The sequence below is a fragment of the Spea bombifrons genome, chromosome 10, assembly GCF_027358695.1.
Source record: "Spea bombifrons isolate aSpeBom1 chromosome 10, aSpeBom1.2.pri, whole genome shotgun sequence".
Taxonomy (NCBI): Eukaryota; Metazoa; Chordata; class Amphibia; order Anura; family Pelobatidae; genus Spea; species Spea bombifrons.
Window position 1 is genome coordinate 36,302,309 of NC_071096.1, and position 22,345 is coordinate 36,324,653.

The 22,345-nt window shown below is 45.9% G+C and overlaps 1 protein-coding gene across 1 annotated transcript in view; it reads left to right on the plus strand.

Annotated features, from left to right (window-relative positions):
• ZFPM1 (zinc finger protein, FOG family member 1) overlaps positions 1-17,583 on the plus strand; it is a 60,887-nt gene extending 43,304 nt beyond the window's left edge. The window contains exons 5-11 of the mRNA XM_053448903.1: positions 5,410-5,549; positions 8,903-9,002; positions 9,137-9,346; positions 9,475-9,699; positions 10,411-10,506; positions 11,117-11,266; positions 13,709-17,583. Coding sequence (XP_053304878.1) covers positions 5,410-5,549; positions 8,903-9,002; positions 9,137-9,346; positions 9,475-9,699; positions 10,411-10,506; positions 11,117-11,266; positions 13,709-15,969 — 3,182 coding nt within the window. The 3' untranslated portion in view covers positions 15,970-17,583. The remainder of the gene's footprint in view (positions 1-5,409; positions 5,550-8,902; positions 9,003-9,136; positions 9,347-9,474; positions 9,700-10,410; positions 10,507-11,116; positions 11,267-13,708) is intronic.
• Positions 17,584-22,345: the final 4,762 nt, after the last annotated feature.

Consider the following 22,345-nt stretch of genomic DNA (forward strand, 5'->3'; position numbering starts at 1 on the left):
TTAATGGGACATTCTTTTCCGCTGTGTAAATGTTATCTTGTCATCTCCTGGATCAGGAAAGATCTGTGGATGAACGACGCTGCCCTGACGTATGAAATTCACTCTTAACACGTGACATATAAACGGCTATCTTTAAAGTCCGGTACAGGGAGAGTTAGATTTCTTGTCTTTGACGGACCCCCACGGTGTGTACTTGCTGCCCCCCCCAGGAGAGAAGGCTACCCAGGGGCCCAAAGAGGCCGTTTATCACAAGTGTGCCCGAGAAGGGAGGGTCAGTGCCAACCTGTCGCCCCGCTCCAAGAATCAAGACCTAAAGGGGGGGGGCAAAGAAGATGCTGCCAGCCAAGACCAACGGGTCACATAAGCCGACGGCGCTCTGTTACAGGCTCCAATAAGACTTAGTCCCATAGGAACTCCTGCTGGATTTGGTTGCAGTGTTTAGACTACGAGCTCCTTCTCCGATGGAAGCTGCCTGCAGGGTTAGCTCGGGCTGTATTCATGGATCGCTGTTACAAACATCTGCAGGCGTCCTGCATTCATTCCCAGCCCACGGGCCGCCGGTGTACAGACTCACGATGAGTTACAACACACTTTCTGCCGACGCTGCACAAACTCTTTAACGCAGACAGCTGTCCCGATCAAGGCCACTTTAATCTCCCGATCCATTTCATTATGCATTGACAGTAATACTCTGATCAGGCATTGTCTGATTAACGCTATTCTAAACCATGTGTTACAAGCCTTGTGTATCAACCGACACATAAAACGCTTTATATGCTGCGAATAGCCCATTCCTGCTGCCTGTAGATTCATTTGCTGAGGTTCTGAGCGGCTGCACTTAGTAGTGTGTGCCCTGCCTGTCCCTTTCTATGGGCTCTCTGTTGTTTTGCCTGGAAACGCAGACATTAGGAGTCCATTATTGTGTAAGGGGCAGTCTGAACGTGTTTCCATTGGCAGCGAAGCCGCGAACGGCTGCAGATAAGTTGGCAGGGGCCGTGCCGTTGGCATGTATGTTGTTCTGCCAGATTTATTCGCTAGGCTACCAGGTTTCCATAATATTTATCATACAACACGCGCTATTCACAGCCTTAAAAATACATAAATCTTTCTGGACATTCTTAGTAGGACAGCAGTGGTTTAAGCAGCTTCACAATAGCCATTCCCACCGGATACTTAAACAAGTCAAATAGTTATTGGGCATCCGGGCAAAGCTGGTTAATCACTGGATATGAGAGACTGAGAGGTTCTGGAACTGGGTTCTAGGTGCAGTCTATAAACTGGTATTTGGAGCATGGCGTTGGTCTCAGCCCATCTAAGAGATATTTAAACAGTGACCAACTTTCCTGAGATTTCAGTCCCCCGAAATGTTACGGCAAGGGGCACCATCTGAGGAGCCAGGAGTCTCATGTGGCCCAACGTGCTTTTGCTAGATGCACTTGGGTCAGGTCCCCGTCTCTCTCTCTCTCTAGACATCTTGTGTATTGCAGTTTGTGACCTTGATTGGGTCATAGTGTCCCACCACCATGGATACGTTTTATCTTACCACGCTGAGCCTTTTTGATAGGCTTTCAGACTTTGTACGGCTACAATGAACGCTGACACGCAGGTGTACGTTGCCCAAGGCCCCTCCGGACAGACGATAAAATGTCCTCGGTGTCAGAATTTTATTTAAAAAGTATCTCATTAAAGATGATGAAAACCCGTTTCAGTTATTTTTATCTCCCTCTCGACTCCTGCCTCCTTAATCTCCAAATGCCTGGAGTTTTGGTGAAAACCTCAAGGTTTCATTATCAGGGGAGCAGTAGTGTGTACCGCAGCACAGGCTGTTCTGATGGACAGGGGAGGGAGAGATTGCCTTGATAAAGGGCCTTTTTTTGGTATGTGTGGGTGGGTGAAATAATTTAAGTTATTTTCCCCTTATCATACAGAACTTACTTTGACGGCAGATAGAACTATTTGTTTTAGATTAACACTCCGTATCCAAAAAATGAGGGAGGATTTCTGCCGTTGGAAAAAACTTTGAAGGGACAAAGACCGTTTTAAGAAGTGTGTTGTGTGCAAAAACACAATCAAATTCATGCTTTTTAATGCAGAAAAATTACACTTTGGGTAGATTTGCTCTGGTCCAATGTGGCCGATACCTTGTTACTTTTGCACTTGGTTGTTGATAGTGTTGGTTACCCACTTGACAAAAGTCATTTTGGGTCACGCTCTCCCCTAATGCCCCTAAACTGCCTTCTCCCGTTCCAATGGCCAGCCTGCCTTTTGCATCCCCCCCCCCGGCGTCTCTGGGCAGCTGCTGACAGCCGTCCCCGACAGGCTGAAGCACCATTTTTCACAGGCTTCCTCTGGCTATCAGCGACTGGGGTGACATCAGAGATGTGGTTCCCCCTTTTCCGGCACAGGATATCAGGCCGGCTCATCATATCTCGCAGGGAGCTAATCACTCGGCACTCAGCTTCCTTCTCCTGCCCCGGTTTCCTGGGAATGGAGGTTTCGCTATCCTTGGAAGGCCAGCCCACAGCTGAATGCTACGCTTCTCCTTCACCAAGGGCCATGAGATGTCTGCGTTATTACGAAGACACACAGCCCGGTCACCCAGCACCACTGGTGTCTGCGTTACACGGGCGCATCTGTAAAACGGTTACAATTAAGAGCTTTTGGCTATTACTGATCTATAGCAGAAAAATAAGGCTTTCAACATCCATTCCACGCGCTGGGCACAGATGCCAGGGGTCCGAATAGTCCAGCAATGTTTAACCCTTGAAAGGGAGGCAGACCCAGAAGTAGACACCTTTAAAAGTTATTTGAAGACATTGCTTAGCATAACTAAGTGGGCCTTCTGCAGAGGTGGGATTCCATTGACGGAGACCCCAAATAGTTTAATTACACTTACAGTTCTAAAATGTATCACTTGGTGGGCTGTACAAAGAGAGTAGTAGACTCCTGTAACAGACTACCAGTGGAAGTACTACAACCCTACGGATGTACATGATCCTATCCTAAAGAACGTATATGGAAAACGCCATTCATCGGGGTGAAGTTGGTTGAGTGTCCCTCTGTGGGCAATACAGGAATGGACGCCGGCCACTGACAGGGCTACCTGAGCATGGCCATCATTTAGCTCCATTGTGGCAGGATTGTGTGTGTTGGGGTTGCTGATGTTTTGTGCGGCGCGTTGCGGTGTGAAGGTGGGGTGCGCTTGTGTTCGCTGGAGGCCGCTGCTAATATCTGTACGCTCGATTCCCAGGGAGGTGAGATCTGTGAGCTATTAGTGCGGGTCACAGTTCGTTGGTGATAAAGGTTTGAGTTTGTGCTGTGTCAAAAAAAATCAATAAATGTGAAGTGAGATTGTGCGGCATTATTGTCACAGGTGGGGTGTACTCATCCACCCCGCGGCCCTGCCAGGGGAGCGACGATCATTGTCACAGCCTAATGAGTCCAAGTATTAACTCTTTAACCGCAGCTCCATGGAGGTGTGATTGGGCTGTTGGTCCTCTAGCGGCCTCTACTAGTTAATTACATGATGGGGAGTACCGAACTCTTTAAACAGGACACATAAACATCCCCAGGGAGATGACGGTGCTCAGAGAGCATCCAAAAACAAGGCACTTGGGAATTTTTGTCGCATTTATTAACAGGGATGTGTTACAAAGCCATCGCAGACTGTCCCTCAACACAATCCTACAGACATTCACGCTTCTACTGCCCATCTTCAGGCCCGACATCCATCAAGCCAAAAGCAACCGGAAATCATCAAACGCCAGTACCAGTCTAGCACAACCATATAACAGATCAAATATGGCTTCCCATCAGGCCCAGGCCGTCACTGAGAGATGACATGGCAGCTTTCTATTGGCTATGGGATGTTATTGTCTGTGCGGAGTATGAGGAAACATTAGCTCATGATAGCGCTTGTGATGACCTAATGTTTTCGCCTGCCTCTCCCGGATCCCTCTAATAGTTGGAGCCTGTTATTTATTATTTTATTTCTCGGAGGTTTTATCAGGAGCAAACAGGCCCAGTTACCTGCAACATTTACTTAATGATCCCAGTGATAGGAAATATTCTGATAATACGCAGACCAGCTGGCTGGCGTCAGCCAATCAGATGCTGGCCTGCGATGGAAGATTAGATAACGGGGGAAACTGTATTAGTTGCAGTGTGGTGACACGGAGAACCAACACTATTGATACAGAGATAGGATTCAGAGTGGACTTTGCCTTCTGTGATAATCGGGGGAAAAAAGGAAAGATTAGTTTTAACTATTAGCACACTGAGTGCACTTAATATTAATGACGGCAAGGTCAGTCCTTATCATTGTTTGTTTGGGATCAGCGTGAGAATAACATGCTGGCGAGGAGGACTGCTAGTGATCAACAAGCCCTGCGTCTGTTCCCTCCATGCTCTTCCGGGTTCTCGACCCCTGTGCCAATTCATTGTCACGAGCTAAGGTGAGAATGGGATTAGCCAGTGTTTGTACCTGGTAGCAGGTGTGGCGCCCGACGCAAAATCAAAGTGATCTCTCCCCGGCACGGTGTTTATTGTGTCCTTGTGTTACCACACTGGGCATGTAATGTAACATACATGAAAGTAGTTAAAATGCAGCACAATTGGGGGCTTTAAGTAGTTACTGCATCAAAATAGGAGACTGGTGCAGGCTATGACTTCTATAATTGCACCCCGTTTTAGCTGACACTACTCTTCATGTGCCATGGGGTATTTACAGAGCCCCGCTAGCCACACATATCCCCCCAGAGCCACCAGGGATGTGAATGCAGTGGTCCCCGCCAGGGATCCAGCACGGTCTCCTGTTAAAGTCAGTTCAGTCTCCTGGGAACGTAACTGCTGGGGTTATTGCTACTGTGCCGTGTTTGTTAGTTTGTCCTTCCAACCTGCCCTGCCGTCCTTATCAGCGGCTCTGTGTGTTTTCCTTGGTGGGGTTTGATACAAGGAAGATAGATGGATGTTATGACATGGAAAGTATCAACCCAAGAGCTTTTATCTGTTCGACATGGTTGCCCTGACCCCTCCGCTCTTACAAGTTATCCTGCTGAACACAAACAACCCTTTCATATTCCTTAAAAAATCAACAAGCCGCTCAAGTAAAAGGTGCTGCCCTTAAGTCGCCGTGGACCAAGAGTGCCCCTAGTGCCTTAACTCTTAGCACATGAATCTGCCCCAGAGACTGTATGTATCCTAGACTTCATGGCTGTCCCTTGGGGTCTACCGCATTAGTCAGGGAGGGCCACGCAGAAGCGTTCTCTGTTAACACGTAACTCAAACGGACGCACAAAACGACCTTCCGCCTGCTACTCGGTATTACTTCTCTGCTCTCACACGTTATTTCAGCGTTAATGCTGCTACTGCCAGGCGTTCCAATTAAGAGTCTTTTCGGTCTTTCCGCAGACGAGCTGGTTTTAGAAATCCCATCCCCAGACGGGGTCGGACAAGTTCGCGCCCAAACTCAGCTGCCCAACGGCTTTTCCTGGGGACCCTACAGAGGAAACTTTAGCGGATCCTCGTCTTCCCCAGAACCAACAGAAACGGTAAGTCCGTGAAGCGTTTTACCACTGTCTGGCGGGCAAATTCAGGCCGATGACCGGCTAACAAAGTATTTTCCTACTTGATTGTTCCATTTACTGCGTTAAAGTGTAGAGATCGTGAAATCCTGGCCTGGCGGGTGGTGGCGCGGCATCATTTTAGCCCCAGTTGACATTTTAGTAAAGTAAATACAATGGTGGTTTTCTAGCCACGCTACACACTATCACCAGTTACTCTTTACAGAAAAAATAGGAGGAAGGAGCGAGGAGGGTAAAATAACCCAAAATCTCAGCTTCTCTATCTTTGCATAGAGAAGGGGGGGGGCAGGGTTGTTATCTCCTCTGCTTTAAGGTTAAAGCTGGATATATAAGACGAGAGCAAGCTGGGTTTGTGATAGCGATAGAGCCCGTTATCTCTGCAGAATGAAATCCTTGATTAACCCCTTATCTCCACCGTTTGGGGTGCTATGATCTCGTGGCGCCAATAGCCCAGACATAGGACAGCTAAATGATTGATTCCACGCAGATAGTGGCCTGCCTTCCCGATACTTCATTTATTGTCTAAATATTTTCGCTAACGTTTCAGCGCTCGCCCTGCCCTTATCGGCTGTCTTGATGTTTTGCAGCCCTGCTCTTCTCTGCCTCCCTCTCCCCTGCTATCAGTAAAGCCCTAGGAGGGGCAGGATGGAAATGGGTCATCCTTTGACACATTAAGCATCCTTTTCATTCCTCCTCCTTCTGTCTCTCACTTGGCTGAGGAAAATAAATCTATCCTGCTGTTTTTCCGCCCCTCATTTCCCCAAATGCCTTACGTCTTCCCCCCTTGGACCGTCCAGTTTTGTAAAAGAACGTAATACTTTTACAGAGGGAAGATGTCCCGAGTTAACCCTTTCACTTGACTGGTAATAATATATCACATAAGAAACATAAAGACAGCTTTGGTTTCACATTCTCTGTCCTGGAACGGGAAAGGTTCTTAGAATTCAGAGGTTCTGCACAATCACGGGCATTTATTTTAGAACCCGCATAATCCGGGCATCTGCCGGCCCCTGGGAGCTCTCCTGCCTTCCCTGTCTTCTGTTTTCATGGCCGCTTGGGGAGATCGTATTCATAGAAGAAAAAAACTTTCTATCATAGCCCAAAAAACATCATTACAGGGGTGCTGGGTATTCAGGGAAACCATACTCAAGGTTACGATTCAGTTTAAACAAACAGAACACACGGGATTTCTCCAACATGTCTCATAAAAAACAAAACTCGCTGACGAATCCATGAAACTTGTAAATGGCCGTCTGAGGAGCCCAATGCTCGTCCATGTGAAGCGCTACAGACACAACCAAGGGGCTTGTTCTGAGATGTCGGCTCAGGGGCCCCGCTCCTCTCCTCCATTTTGTCCTCGGCTCATTCCAGTGGAAGTTCAGCCAGATTTTGGAGCCGTCTCTCCCCAGGATAAGCCTAGCAGCGGATGCAGTCTAGATAGAGTTTCTGATGGTTATCAAGCAAAGTTCAGAACAGAGACACTGACCTCTTTGTTGAAGGAGAAAACAACATATCTCCTCACAGACACAGAATGGAGGGAGCGTTTAACCTCTTAGCTGCCAGAAGGGTGTGAAACGAAGGGCACTGCTTATTCCAGGTCTACATTAGACCTTGGAGCCACCAAAGGGTGCTCTCGTAGGGAAGAGTTTCATAGTCTGCGGGAAAGGAGTTTTCTCAGGGAGTGAGCTAGAGTCCTTGGGTTACGGAGCCAAGTAACTATTCCACGGGTCTCTCTAGAACACTGGAGAATCACTTGTAACAACAAGGGTTATGAATACAGAGCATTCAGACTATCGGTCGCTATGGGGACTGCTCCACTTCTACTGCTTCCACCAGAGTTGCTCTTTATGCATAACCCCAAATGCAGTTATTATGCCAGTTTAAGATGAGAGAGGAAAAAAGTCACAATTATGTTTTAGTCTTTTGCATTATATATATATATATATATATATATATATATATATATATACGGTATATATTGGCTGCAATAAAATGATCGGATTTATTTTTCTATTCTACTATTCTTCTATGGTAATGATTGGCCGCTGTTCCACTTTTATATTGTCTTGAATCAATCTGTAACATTTTGCACAGCCCCACTGCCTTTATGAATGCCGTCGGCGAGCGCTCGACAATGCGAACACTTTCTGCACCATCAGCAGCGCCCGGCTCTTTATCGTGCAGCGAACACGCGGCCCATTGTGGTGATAAGCCAGCGCAGACTAGCGCCATCGCTCCCGGTTCGAAGGTCTTAGAAATATTGGAAGGAATAATTAGATTTCATATCGTCACCAACGCAGCCATCAGAGGATCAGCCAGATTAATTTCTCTTTTCTCTGCGCCCATTAATATTCATTAGAGACGGGGAAAGACACAATCCTTCCAGGGCCCTGGGCTGAGGGGTTTTTCTACGCGGACACGCAGCATCCAGCCTGAAAGGGAAGGGATCTCGGAAATGCCTTAATATACATATTTGCATTTCCTATGTTACTTATCTGACCGGTAGAGAATGCTACAATGTAACAAACACTGCCTCTCTGTCCGGTGCGGGAAGGGCTGCGATAATGGCTAGTGGCACTCTTACAGGAGCGTCATTATTGCCATATTACTATTACCATAATGACTGCCATTTAAAAAGCTTCCATTTATATCTCTAGCTCTCGGGATGTTTGCGTCTGGCTCTAGAGCCAGGTTCTTTGGGAAACGTGGCAGCAGTTTTGCTGCAGAAAAGGTTTAGTGCATCGTACATACCCACGCAGAGGTCTCATGTCCCACTGTTTAGTGAATACGCTGCTGGCATTGCTAGGGCATTATACCCCTGTCCTCAAGAGCCATAAATCTGCTTTTTAAGAAAACTTTGTGGCTCACGCAATGCTGGAAGCAGCAAGAAAGCATCGGCGGCCGGCAGGCGCATAGTTGCCCCTAACTGAACTCTTAGGTGTGTGGTGGGCAGTTTGCAAACCTAACAAAGTACAACATTGTGACATTTTACACAACAACACCTGATCCTGCTGATAAGTCACAGGCAGCGCCACGCAGTCTGGATCCAATGGGAGGCTGGCGCTACCTTGTGGCGGTCGGCAGGCATGTCAGTCTTTTCACCCCTCCTCACGATAGTTACTTTGTGTGGACAGAGCCTCATAGAAAAAGCACTTTAGGCTGAGAGATCTCTTAATATCCTAAGCAGGGTGTGATTACATTTATATCTGTGCTTTTTAACGGTTTAGCTGTTTTTAAGCCGACATTGACGCCATGATTTTTTTTCCCGCTGGAGAACATGTAACACGATAGGTGAACATACGTGTCCTCTCTATCCACAGAGTTCCGCTCTATCATTGGATGTTGATGATGACTGTTGGTTGAAACATGTTACACAGGTTTCCTGCGAAGCGGACGCTAACTGTGTACTGTACAGGAAAGGTGAGCAGCTCTCCTCATTATCAACATACTAATTAGCAGAGGATTTAACACCTTCAGGCTTCGTTAGAACATATCCTGATTACTCATCTAGAATGTGTCAGATGATTTTCATCTCTATTTTGCCCATGATACAGGTGACCATATCTGGTGTAGAACACTGCAGGATATAGAGCAAGGAGAAGTGATCCGGGCTTTCCTGATGGCCGAGCCTCAAGCCATTCCCAATTACCCTGTGAAAGAAGAGCCAGGAGAGACATCTCAGAGCTCCTCCACCCTTCCAGAGTTCCAGCTGCTACCCCAGCAGGCAGGCATGGCAGCCATACTCGCTACAGCCATCGTGAACAGTAAGCGGAGAATCCCCCACCTGCAAAACATGATCGAAATCCCCATTTTCTAATTCTTCTCAGCTCCCTTCTATCTCGTATTGTTAAGACCTAAAGGGATTCGCTGATGAGATGTTTGTCTGTTACAGAGGATGTCTTTCCGTGCAAGGACTGCGGCATCTGGTACCGCAGCGAACGAAACCTGCAGGCTCATCTTATGTATTACTGCGCCAGTAGGCAAAGCTCTAGCTCCCCAGCCATAGAGGATAAACCGAAGGACACCTACCCCAATGAGCGAATTTGCCCCTTTCCACAATGCAAGAAGAGCTGCCCTAGCGCCAGCTCTCTGGAGATCCATATGCGGAGCCATAGTGGTGAGTGCACTGTGTAACACAAGGGCTTGCAGTAGCCGGCATCGACATGGAAGTCCCAGCAGCTGCATACCATAGTTTGGCTAAAGGGATGGGAGGGATGACCTCATGTCACCTCATGGCCCACTTTGGGTCATGCAAGTTTATTTGTCTGGGTTCACAGAAGTAACTTGTACGTAATAATTTCTCTTATTACTGTATAACTCTGACACCAGTCTTAAACTACAACACTATTAGCCTTAGCTATCCATCGGATAGAAGGAATAATGCCTTATCAAAGCTCAATTCTCCCAGCCACCTACCACATTGTATCACGCCTCGCTTCAGTAAACTTAACACTGATATGTCACGCACACACGTGATTGTCCAACACAGATTTCCTAGTAAAACACCACAGCCTACACACCACACCAAGAGCATTAAACCAAGACAGATTATCAGCCTCTTGAGAATGCAGAGTATTTGCCTTTTTAAGATGTACTTTTCATCTGCAAACATCCATTTTTACTGAATACAGCAATCCGTACCTACAAAGTGTCCTCTTCAGATTAATAGTATTACGGGACATTATCTTACAATCTTAATCATAGCGCAGCACACTCCTCCATTACTAGATGTGGCGAGTATTGCTTTGGTGATAAGAGGGGTGCCCAGGGTGTTACTGTTGAGATGTTTTGGGAGGAACTTAATAACGTAGCCTCTTATCTTCTGCAGGCGAAAGACCGTTTGTGTGCCTGATCTGTCTGTCTGCCTTCACCACCAAAGCCAACTGTGAGCGCCATCTTAAAGTCCACACGGACACCCTGAACGGTAACATCATCCTTGTGTCTAACCTTTACAGCCCATATACTAAGATACCCTGACTCCTGCTATGTCAAGTTACCCAGAACCCTACCACCAAGATCATACAGCACGTCCAAAGTTCATTATAGTTACCAACATCAATATAAGTTTTGTTTTGTAAATTACTTTCCAGTAAAAGCAGATAATTAAAACCTCAGTATATTTAAAATTGATGTACGATACACTGTTACTCAAACGGCACTCCTAGGATTACAAACCAACTAGGAAGTAATCTTAATGCTGTTCATACACGTACGGGTTTGTATACCCACATATGCATTGATTCCCTTACGGCTGCTTTGTGTCCGATTGAAAAGAAAATGTATTAATTGTACCAAATTGCCGACATATGCAGAGACCAAAAGATATTTTGCAGTACTGTGAGTGGATTGGCAACAATCCCTCATGGTTCCTTACTAGTGAATGCGCCAAGACCATGCATGCGCCAAGCCCATGCATGCTAATAGAGCCCAGCTACCTACTGTAGAGTCTGTAGAAGAGGTAATTGTGGATAGTTACACCTCTGATGCGGTAAATAAACAGACTACTTAGTGTCATCTTGTTTTCTCTGTCGCAGGCGTTTGCCACGGCTGTGGGTTCATTTCTACCACTCGAGACATCCTGTACAGCCATCTAGTCACTAACCACATGGTTTGCCAACCAGGATCCAAGTTAGACGTATTCCCAGCAATAAAAGCACTTCCCGTCGTGAAGCCAGCAAACCCAGGTATGTCGCGAGTTGACCTGAGAACTGTAACTGTAACTATAACTCCACAACTGGACTAGATACGAATCCTTGATCAATGTATACACTAGGGCTGAAACAACTAATCGATAAAATCGATAATAATCGATAATGAAAATCGTTGTCAACGAATTTCATCATCGATTAATCGGATCGATTTTTATCGATTATAAAAAGAGGTTTTTTTCAGAGCAAATGCTCTGAAAAACTCCTCTCCTTATATAATCCGACCTCAAACAGAGATCGGATTATAACACCGGAATCCAGATCCCCCGCAACGCTGCAGGAGACCTGGATTCCCCTCACTGTCGGCCGGTCTCTCACTTCCGTCTCTCTCCCCCTCCCATCTGCCTCCTCCCCCCTCCCATACATCATCTGCCTCTCTACCCGGCACTGTTACTGACAGGCACTTTCCCTGCAGCTTCATAGAAGCCTCAGTGTAAGTGAAGGGCAGTAACGGAGTCTGTCTGTGCGATGCAGACCCCCACCGGCTGACAGAGAATCATCCTCTCTGATAGCCGGTGAGGGTCTGCATCGCACAGACAGACTCCGTTACTGCCCTTCACTTACACTGTGGCTTCTATGAAGCTGCAATGAAAGTGCCTTCAGTAACGGAGCCGGGTAGAGAGGCAGAGCGGTGTATGGGAGGGGGGAGGAGTCAGAGGGGTGTATGGGAGCCACCCTCCGATACACCACTCTGGCTCCTCCCCCTCTCATACGCCACTCTGCCTCTCTACCCGGCTCCCTGGTGTCTTGTCAGAAACGGAGGTTCACAGGAGGCAGAGTGGAGTATGGGAGGGGGGAGGAGGCAAAGTGATGTATGGGAGGGGGAGGAGCCAACGTGATGTATGGGAGGAGCCAACGTGATGTATGGGAGGAGCCAGAGTGGAGTATGGGAGGGGGAGGAGCCAGAGTGGTGTATGGGAGGAGCCAGAGTGGTGTATGGGAGGAGGCAGAGTGGAGTATGGGAGGGGGAGGAGCCAAAGTGATGTATAGGAGGGGAGGAGGCAGAGTGGTATATGGGAGGAGGAGGAGGCAAAGTGATGTATGGGAGGGGAGGAGCCAAAGTGATGTATGGGCGGGGGAGGAGGCAGAGTGGTATATGGGTGGGGGAGGAGGCAGAGTGGTATATGGGAGGGGGGAGGAGGCAGAATGGAGTATGAGAGGGGGGAGGAGCCAGAGTGGTGTTTGGGAGGGGAGGAGCCAGAGTGGTGTATGGGAGGGGAGGAGCCAGAGTAATGTATGGGAGGGGGAGGAGCCAGAGTGGTGTATGGGTGAGTTATAGTGGTGTATGGGTGGTATTATGAATTTTTAGGGCATATAGGGGGTATAAGGCATATGGATATTAGGTATATCAGGGGGGCATAAAACAAATCTGGGGGTAAAAGGTATATCAGGGGGCTCAGTTGCATACCACTGGCATATAAGGAGTATAAGGCATATCAGGGGCACAGTGGCATATCAGGGGGCACAGTGGAATCTGGCATATAAGAGGTATAAGGCATATATGGGGGCAGAGTGGCAAGCTGGGGGTCAGATGTGCATAACTGGGGGCAGTTTGGTAAATAAAAAAATTTAAACAAGGCTTTTTTCTCAGTTTTTATTAAATATGAAAAATAGTTAACATATGAATTAATATTTACTAATAACTTTGTATTAAAACCTAGTTTGAGAAACACTGTGTTTGGGTTCTTGTAGCTTTTATTATGTCAGTAAAATAAGAAGGTGAACAGAGAGAGGCCATTGCAATAAAGAGATGAAAGTGTAAATTGTACGTTTTTTATTGCAATTTTTCTTCAATTTAAAATAATGTATTTTTTTATCCGATTAATCGATTAATCGACAAAATAATCGGCCAACTAATCGATTATTAAAATAATCGTTAGTTGCAGCCCTAGTATACACCTTACAAAGTGCAGTGATCTCTGACCAAGTAGTTCATCATGATCTGGATATGGTGAGACTCTTCAAGTCTTCTAAGCAGACTCGGCCTGAGGCTGAAAGAACGAAACACACTCAGCCACCTAAAGACCAACGGTCGGCGAACAGAAATTTAGCTACTGGTTTGGTCCCCATACCACCATTAGGAGTGTACTTAAAGGGGAGAGCAAGAGGCATTATTGATGCAGTAATACTATGGTATCAATAGGAGTCAAAACCTGACAAACATAAGTAGACAGGCTGCTAAATGCCACTAAAGAACAGAAGTTCCAGGTGGAAAGTTAAAACACAACATGTAATTGATGAGAAAAATCTAAAGGGTTAAATATGTCCTCAGATAGTTTTGGGAGAACCACATTGCATCACATTGGAAGGAGGGGCAGCAAATTGTACTACTCATTACTCATCAAATCGATTACTTATTATTCAGACTGTACACAAGCGTGACCCCCTGATTCACAGCTTTCTCTCTCGTTTCTTTAGTTATGGGCCAGATTACATCATCGAATCTCCTGAAATGTGGTCTGTGTGGGTTCCTGGCCGAAAGCCTTCCCGGTCTCCAGCAGCACACACTCCTGCACGCAGCTCCTTCAGCGCCGTTGACTCCTCTCTCTGCAAATTCACCATCTGGTTCTCACATTGAACAAAAGAACGATCACTTTGAGAACGGTGATGCCAAGTCACCCGTTTCTTCATCATCTTCCCCCACCTCCAGCAGGGAGGAACCACCTCTGAAAATTCACATCAAAGAGGAACCAGAGGGGCAAAGAAGCATCAGTGAGTCAAAAGTTGCCAATAGCGAGGCAGGAGATGGAGCTGTGTTGGTGCCATCTCCAGCTGTAAAAGTGAAGACTGAAAACTCCAGTCCTACACCCGGGTCCAGCCCAGTCCCATCTGAAGTTGGAATAGCACCAGGTGGGGGGACAGTTCTCATACCACACTACGTCTTTGGACATGAGGCTGCTCCAGCCATAGTTCCTCAGGCCTCGGAGATCCTCGCCAAGATGTCGGAACTGGTACACAGTCGTTTGAAACAGGGCCAGGCTATAACATCAGCTGGCTTTTCAGGGACACATTCACCAAAGGGTGCTACTTGCTTTGAGTGCGAGATCACCTTTAATAACATCAATAACTATTACGTACACAAAAGGCTGTACTGCTCCGGGAGACATGCGACAGACGAGAGTCCAGCCAGCAGCCGCAAAGTGAAAGTAGTAGCAGCAAGGGCATCGGGCACTTCTGGAGCTTCTGCTGCACCCCCAGTTGAGGAGCAGAGGTCATCACCACCACAGGAAGCAGAGGCAGAAGCAGAGAGTACCAGCACTACAGTTGCCATCAAACTAGAAGAGGGTACTGGTGCGGAAGGTGAAGGAGCAGGAAGTGGACATGTGAGTGAAGGTAGCCAAAGCCCCAGCTCTTTGGAGGATCCAGACGAAGACCCAACCCGAACAGTGTGCGGAGCTTGCAACATTCGCTTTAGCCGTCATGATACTTACGTGGTGCATAAACGATACTACTGTGCTTCTCGGCATGATCCCCCTTTACGCCGTAGTGCAGCTGCCAAGCCTGGACCACCATATGCTCCTCAGCCAACTCCTCGAACGCGAAAACGCCGCAAGTTATATGAAATCCATGGGGTAACACCAGCAGAGGTAGCGCCCCCTTCATTACACCAGCTCACCAGGATAGAAGCACTGCCTCTCATGCCAGGCCTGATACCAGCTTCTGCTGTGCCCTCTCCTAGTTCCAGCCCAGATGTCAGCGATGGCCCCATCGACCTAAGTAAGAAACCACGCCTGGTTGTTGAAACACCGATACCGCCTGCAGCAGCTGCAGTTGTTCCATTGACTGATTACCATGAATGCACTGCATGTCGGATTAGCTTCAACACGTTAGAAACCTACCTAGCACATAAGAAGTACTCCTGTCCTGCTGCCCCTTTACAACAAAAGGCACTGCAGCAGCTCCAGAAGATAAAATCCCCTTTAACTGCTGTTGGGAAGTCAGGGGAGGAAAGTGTGAGAGTTAAAGTTGAGAGAAGAGCAAGTCTAAGTCCTGCATCCGCAAGCGATACCATCCAGCCACTGGTGTTTGCTGCCACTCCCGACTCTAAGTTACTTCAGCAGCACTCCTCTGTGTCCGAGGTATCCCCCTCTGGTACAGCTTCGTGTCCCTATTGTCCTCTTAATGCTGTTATCAGGGGAGACCTCCTTGAACATTTTAGAAGTATCCATGGACTGCTGTTGGCGAAACCTACCCCAGGCCATCGACTTCAGGGTACAATCATGGAGGTTTTACTGCCTGCACGTGTGCAACCTAGCAGTGCTTCAGAGAGTAGCTTGCCAAGTCCACCTTTATCGTCAGCTTCTCCTCTTCAGCTGCCCAGCCTTAGAAAGGATAATCTCGGCAGTAAAGATCCTACATCGTCATCATCCTCATCAGCCAATGGTAGCCCAGTCTTAACGAGTACACCCAGGCCACTCTTACCAAGTTCACCAGCCCTCCCTGTGAACTCATTGCCTTTGGCTGAGCCCAGGAGGGACGATGGACTCAGAGTTGCCACAAACGCCTTGCTTCCTGGGGATAAAGCCATGCAGCCACCCAAGGCAGGTCTGACTTCTACTCTCCCCAACGGGAACCACCGATACTGCCGTCTCTGCAACATAAAGTTCAGCAGCCTCTCAACATTTATCGCTCACAAAAAATATTACTGTTCGTCTCATGCAGCCGAGCACGTGAAATAACACACAGCGGCCGCCCAGCCTGGAAACCAGCCGTGAAATAACCAACTAGAATGATGTTGCATGGCCTAAATGCCTTTTCAGGTATGTTCTGCACCATGCCAGTGTAGTCTCTGGAAGACAGAATAGGCCTGAGGAAGGACATGTCCACTGGCGACTGGCCAACTCTTCTTACAAAAGAAACTCTTGGTTCAGAGACTGTTTGGAGGTACATCAGATCTCACCTGCCTACAGTGTAAGGACTGTTCACATGAACACAATATGGACAACATTTCTCTGTTAAACCCACTCCACCCCTAACAATAAGAAAAAAATACGTTCCAGATGCTTCATGATTTGCACTGCTTGCTGCAAAACAAGAGGACAATAAACTCAAAAACTCTTAACTGTTTTCATAATTGCCTCCCAATTGTTAAGCACAAAAAAAAACTGTTACAGAGGAAAGCAAATCGAGGCGTGCGTATCTTTGTTACAGGGCAGGGGAAAGGGGGAATCACTTTTTTTCTAGTAAGTTATTTTTGAGATGTATTTAAAACAAAGCTGAAAAAAAAAACTTTTTATAATGTAAAGCTGTTTGCGGATATAAGCGGGATATGAGGCAGCCCATAGTATTTCTACAAACGCCTTGTTCTCGTTTTGGGAAAGTCTTTTACATTTTCCAGTGCCCCAAAATCACGCAATCAAACAGCCCTATCGGACAGAGACATGCATTCAACTCAGGGCTGAAGACCATGACCCGCTAGGCAGGAGAAGGCATGCGTGGCTTACCCAGAGTGTCCAATAGTAAAGGATCTTCCCTGGTAGGGATGGAACATCGCCCCCAAGAGGTGGAACAGTGGAACCTCAGTTGCCGTCTAACTCGTTAACCATCCATGCTAATTTTAATGAACAGCATTGATGTTCTTTTCTATACCTTGCTTGTTTTTTCTAGTGTGGATGGATGTTGCCAGTTGAAGGGTACAGCCATGAACTAAGGAGTTATGAGGGGCAGGTTTTAGCAAGTCCAACTCCAATGCTTTACACTGACAGTGGCCGAGTGTAAAGCAACTGCATCTGTTAGTTCTTTTTTATACAATTTGAAGAAGAGTTAGGTCTTCTTTGACATAATGCTTTGCTGAAGTTGTGCATTACTCTAATTTGCACTAAGCCGAAAAAAAGGTTTCGGAAGAAAAGCAAAACAAAAAAGTTTGCTTTCCCACCCCCTACATACTGTGTTCAAGTAGAACCTGACTGGTCCGGTGCTACGTGACAAGTCAGCTCGCTGCAGCCAATAGGAGTTCTGCTTTTCAGAACAATGTAATGGTCCTACGAGTAGCAGGGCACAGACATGTCTGGGACATGGGGTTGGGATAGTCTCTATAGCACTATACAAAAGCAACAAGTTGCAAACTTATCTTTATCTACTGATCCCTTGACAGAATTTTTTAAGGTTGTATTTTTACATGTTATTAAATATAACCGAAACTGGAAAACAAAAAAGTTGTGTTATGATAGTCCAAAAGTATATTTATATATTATTATAGATACCAAGAGCACTGATTCACAAATAAAACACACATTTCTGGCGACTAACAGTGTGTAAAATTCTGTACATAAATAAAAGCCTGTGTATATTAACCGTCCTTGTCTATTGGAGTCATTTCTTTCTCTGCGTCTTTTCTGATGCTTGCATTAATGAAAACTTAAGTGGATGCTTATGAGATAGAAATCGCATAATTATCGAAGACACCAGGTGCTCGCTGACGTAACAGAGTATGAGCAGCTGCTTGCACACAGAGTATGAGCAGAAGTATATCCCGGCTTAGTGAGGGGAGGGAGAGAGGTCTGCATGGATGATGGGACGGAGAGAGTGCGTGTATAATAAGTGTGCGGTGCTGGGGTGAGGGAGTATGTGTGTATGCATATGGTGTAAGACTGAGTTTGTGTTGCTATATATAGCAGTAGACTGTATTTGTTAGTGTATTGTGTTACTGTATAGAAGTACAGTGTGCATGTGTTAGTGTATTGTGTCAGCATGTGTGTGAGCATGTGGCATTTGAGCCTTTGGGTGTTGGTGTATGGTGTTAGTGTGAGTGTGTATGTCAGCTTACGGTGGTAGAATGTCAGGGGTCGGCCTATGGTTAGTGGTGGGAGGGTGCGTGTGTGTCTGGTGTCTGGGTGGGTGTTAGAGCGAGTTTGTGGGTTAGTTTCAGCTGAATAGGGATCACAGAGTCCGCTGAGGCTTTCAGCCCTCATCTCTGCCAGATTTACTGAAATATGCTGGTAGCCAACGGCCTGTGGAATAGCATCACCATCCACCAACACCATACATCAATAAATGAATACTATTGTTAATGGAAACCCAGTACCTACAAAGCACCCACTGATTTGTTGACCTCTGCAGACAGATGATCTTTAAAAAGTGTACCCCACAGTGTACCAAACCTCAAACTCACGACTCTTACAGCTTCAAGGTGCAATGTGGATAAAAATTAGGCTTAGTGTATTTGCCTAGCAGGACCAGATGGGGTCAGCACAGCGCTACACATGAGAAGTCATTCTGGTTTCACACTGCAGACAACAATGCATGTTCTAAACTACAAATATAACACATTCCGTGTTCCGTATTCCAAATAACACATCAAGCCCATAGAATTCCCCTTGGAAACAAACTTGCTAATTAAGTTACTGCACACATTTCAATTTACCAGCAGGTGATAACGTACATGTGCATGAATTGTGATAAAAATGCAATTATACTGTATTAACATCCAATAATGTAGTAATTATTGAAGTTACAACTGTAGCCATCTCACACTGGATTCATTAAGAGCCACAGGCTGCCTGAGTCACCTTTCTGGAAATTAATAGGTGACGACATTCCCTCTGAAGGCATGTAGGAAATAATTCTCCAGAGATTATATGCAGGTCCATAAATATTTGGACAGTGACACTTTGGTAATTCAGGCTCTGTGTGCCACCACGGTGGATTTGAAATTAAAGGATGAGATTAAAGTGCAGACTTTCAGCTTTAATTTGAGGGAATTTACATCCATACTGGGTGAACAGTTAAGGAATTACAGCACTTGTTATATGTAGTGCCCTCCTTTCCAGGGACACAAAGTAAGCGGACAATTGACCGAGAAGCTTTTTCATGGCCAGGTGTGGGCTGCTCCCTCATCGCTTCATGAATTAATACCGAGCTGTGGTATCCCCCTCCTATCACATAGAAAGGAGAAAGAATTGCACACACACTGCTCTTAAAGCAGCTTCCCACTCTCTGCACTCCTTCTCTCTGGATTATGGCCCCTTGGACATGTGGCACCAGATTACGTGACCCTGTGGCCAGTCATAGATCTTTGTGGCAGCCAATCATCTGGTGTTGGCTTCCAGATAATCCCCAGGGCAGGCAGTTTGCCCCACCAGCACTATAGCAACAAGAACAGGGGTCTCCCGACATGCACCCCTGAGTAGCAGTGGCTCTAGGGTTTTGGGGGATCTAAGCAAAAAAACTTAAGGTCTAACTTGTATACAATATGCTACATTGTTTGGAAAACACAACACGCATATGCCATGTAACAACTAAAATGTAACATATTATGGAACTCAGACATCTAGACAAATGTCCCCAAAAATCTCCAAACTATATTCACAGCATCCTTATGGATATTCTCTAAGCAAGCCAAAAAACTCCAGTGTATAGATATATGATATTACTTTTACAATGTCATTTGTGATGCCACTAGTTAATTTGCATGTGGTGACAGTGACCCTCTGTCCTAATCATAATAAGGAAACTTGGTATTATATAAATTCTAATAAGCTGTTCAGTTGGCCCAAATAATACTGATTTGTATTTTTTTTACTTGCACAATAAACTGTATTATCTACAATTTTCTGTAACACCGGCTTGTTTAAACATAAAAAATGTAGCCTTAGAAACATTAATCATCAGGTTCTGTGCTCCAAAATCCAGTAAAAACAGCCGCTGCGGGGAAGGGAGGTCAAAGGCCATGTGACAAGAGCCATCTACCACATTTAATCTTTTCAAACCAATTAAGACAATAAACAGAACACCCGGGCAAAATAATTGTTACCATTTTGTGTACTGAGAGGAGAATTATATGGAAGAAATGTGGTAACGACTACTTCAGCAAAAGTGAATTACCTTGATCAGGATAATGAAACAAGATTGTCCTCAAATTGCTAATTAAAAAGTACTCAACTGGCGGGCAGCAGACATTCAAAGCCCTGACTGGCAGCAGACATTCAAAGCCCTGACTGGCATCACTGGCACATCAGCCACCGTGTCAGCCCGGGGCATGGGGACCCGCGAGACTGGGTTTGCTTACTGGTCGATGTATCTACGACCATCAGCTGGGACCCCCCTGGGGCACGTTCAAGGTTCTACCGAAAGCGAGATGAGAAATGGCCACAGTCTCCATTTAATCTGCATCTTCGCCCATCGCTTACGTCCCCTCTCCTCAATCCCTTTCTCTCAGCAGCCGGATCCCCCCCTTACTCTAAAGTTTGCTCTTAATTGGAATCTCTGGTAGCTCTGAAACACCTAGAAATGTAATGACATTTTGTTAATGATTTGCAAAGACGTTTTGCAGGCTAATTAATAAGAAATATTGCACATAAATGGACAAAAGGGCAGGTCTGGATCATTTAGTGAAACAGGACTTTCAAATGTCACTTTTTGACACAAGTTCATCTTCAACGAGAATAGATAACACGACAGAGTCCCTCTGACAAGCGAACGGCAAAATACTGCATATTGCTTCTGAACCCTTTAACTCCGCAGATCGGTAGGAAAGTCTAGTGAACGCGGGTACAATGACTGCTTTATTCAGTGCAGCTTACAAAGCGATTACAATGCATCATACATTTATATTTTCAAAACATAAAGTCATTTGTTTCATTTTTAGAACACATCACCAGCCTTCCTATTATTCAGAAAGCAGAGAAAGTTATTATAACGCGCGGATTTGCCACTTTAACAATATACATGCATAAACATATAATCATTTTGTTTCATCAAACTACTTTTCCACATCGTATATTAACAATAAAGCAACATTTACAATGTTTTTAATAAGCGGCCTTTATTAATAGATCCAAAAAAAGAATCAAGACGTTGCAACGTTCGATGTTAAAGGTAGCGGAACCCAGACACATTCTGCATAGAAAGTCTGACCCTAAATCAAAGTGCGAACACTACGGAGCCTGCAGCAAGAGAACCCCAAACCAGTGAAGGGCCAGTGAAGGGCCGGTAATTTAGCCTGGTGATCTATGACCAAGTTTCCAACGTTTTAGCGAGCTAAACACAAGGGCTTACAATGGACCCAAAGAGGAGACCCCAAAGCAAAGTGCTCCTTATACAGAGCAAATTTAAAGGGACGTTTTGGAGGGCGTTATAGAATCTATAGGCAAATTCCCTGGGATATCCAAGCGTGAACAGGAATACACGGTTTTACATTAAAATAGCACAAAGGGATACGCAAAGCAGGGCAGATACGAACACACAAAGAAAGTGAAAAGAGGGACAGAGCAAACATTATAATATGTATTTACTTTAGAAAGAGACAATTTGTTACTTAAAACCCCCCTGCAGGGATTTTTTCCCTAGCGCTGCTTTTTCTTATCAGCTTCTTGTCCGAGAGATGAGAGGATCTGAGAGATGAGAGGCAAGCGGTGGAACTCCACCATCAGCAGCGCCATCCTCTCCCTCAACGCATACATTTAAACTCGCTGTAAAACCCAAGGACATCAGGGAAAACACTGAAGAATAGAAAATTATTCATCCTCATCCCTTTTTCACTGGAGTTCATCCAGATATGAATCTGACGGAGAAGCGAGGGGAAAATCAAAGGCGTAGGATGCCGCAGGGACAAACTTGACTCGCCAAATCATCCTGTATATCCCTTCTAAAGCGAAACACAGCCTACTTTTATCGGCTCTCCAGCTCACCCCAGCCCCTTTCTGTGTGTCTGCCGTCAGGAGACGACGTATAGTAGGCAGGCATAGATGTCCCATAACATCCACTGTGACTTCAGCACTCCGGACTGACCTTTGGCAAAAGCCTTGGCATCACAAGACGTTAACACCACTCTGAAAACTGCAAACACTCTAACTTGACATAATTATCAAATTAATATAACGTTTGAGGAGTATTTGGCTTTCGTTAAACCCTCTCCCTGTGTAATCCTGATGAATACTTGTGATGTACAGACACTATTAGGAGGCCAACTCCTTCCATCATCTTGAAACAGCTTAACATACCTTCTTCCACCTATAATCTTACCACCAGAGAGGGCTCTATCCTCAAGAGATTTAAGTGTCCTTACAATGGGACCAGTACCAGATTAAGACCCTTTGGGGCACCTAGGCACGCACA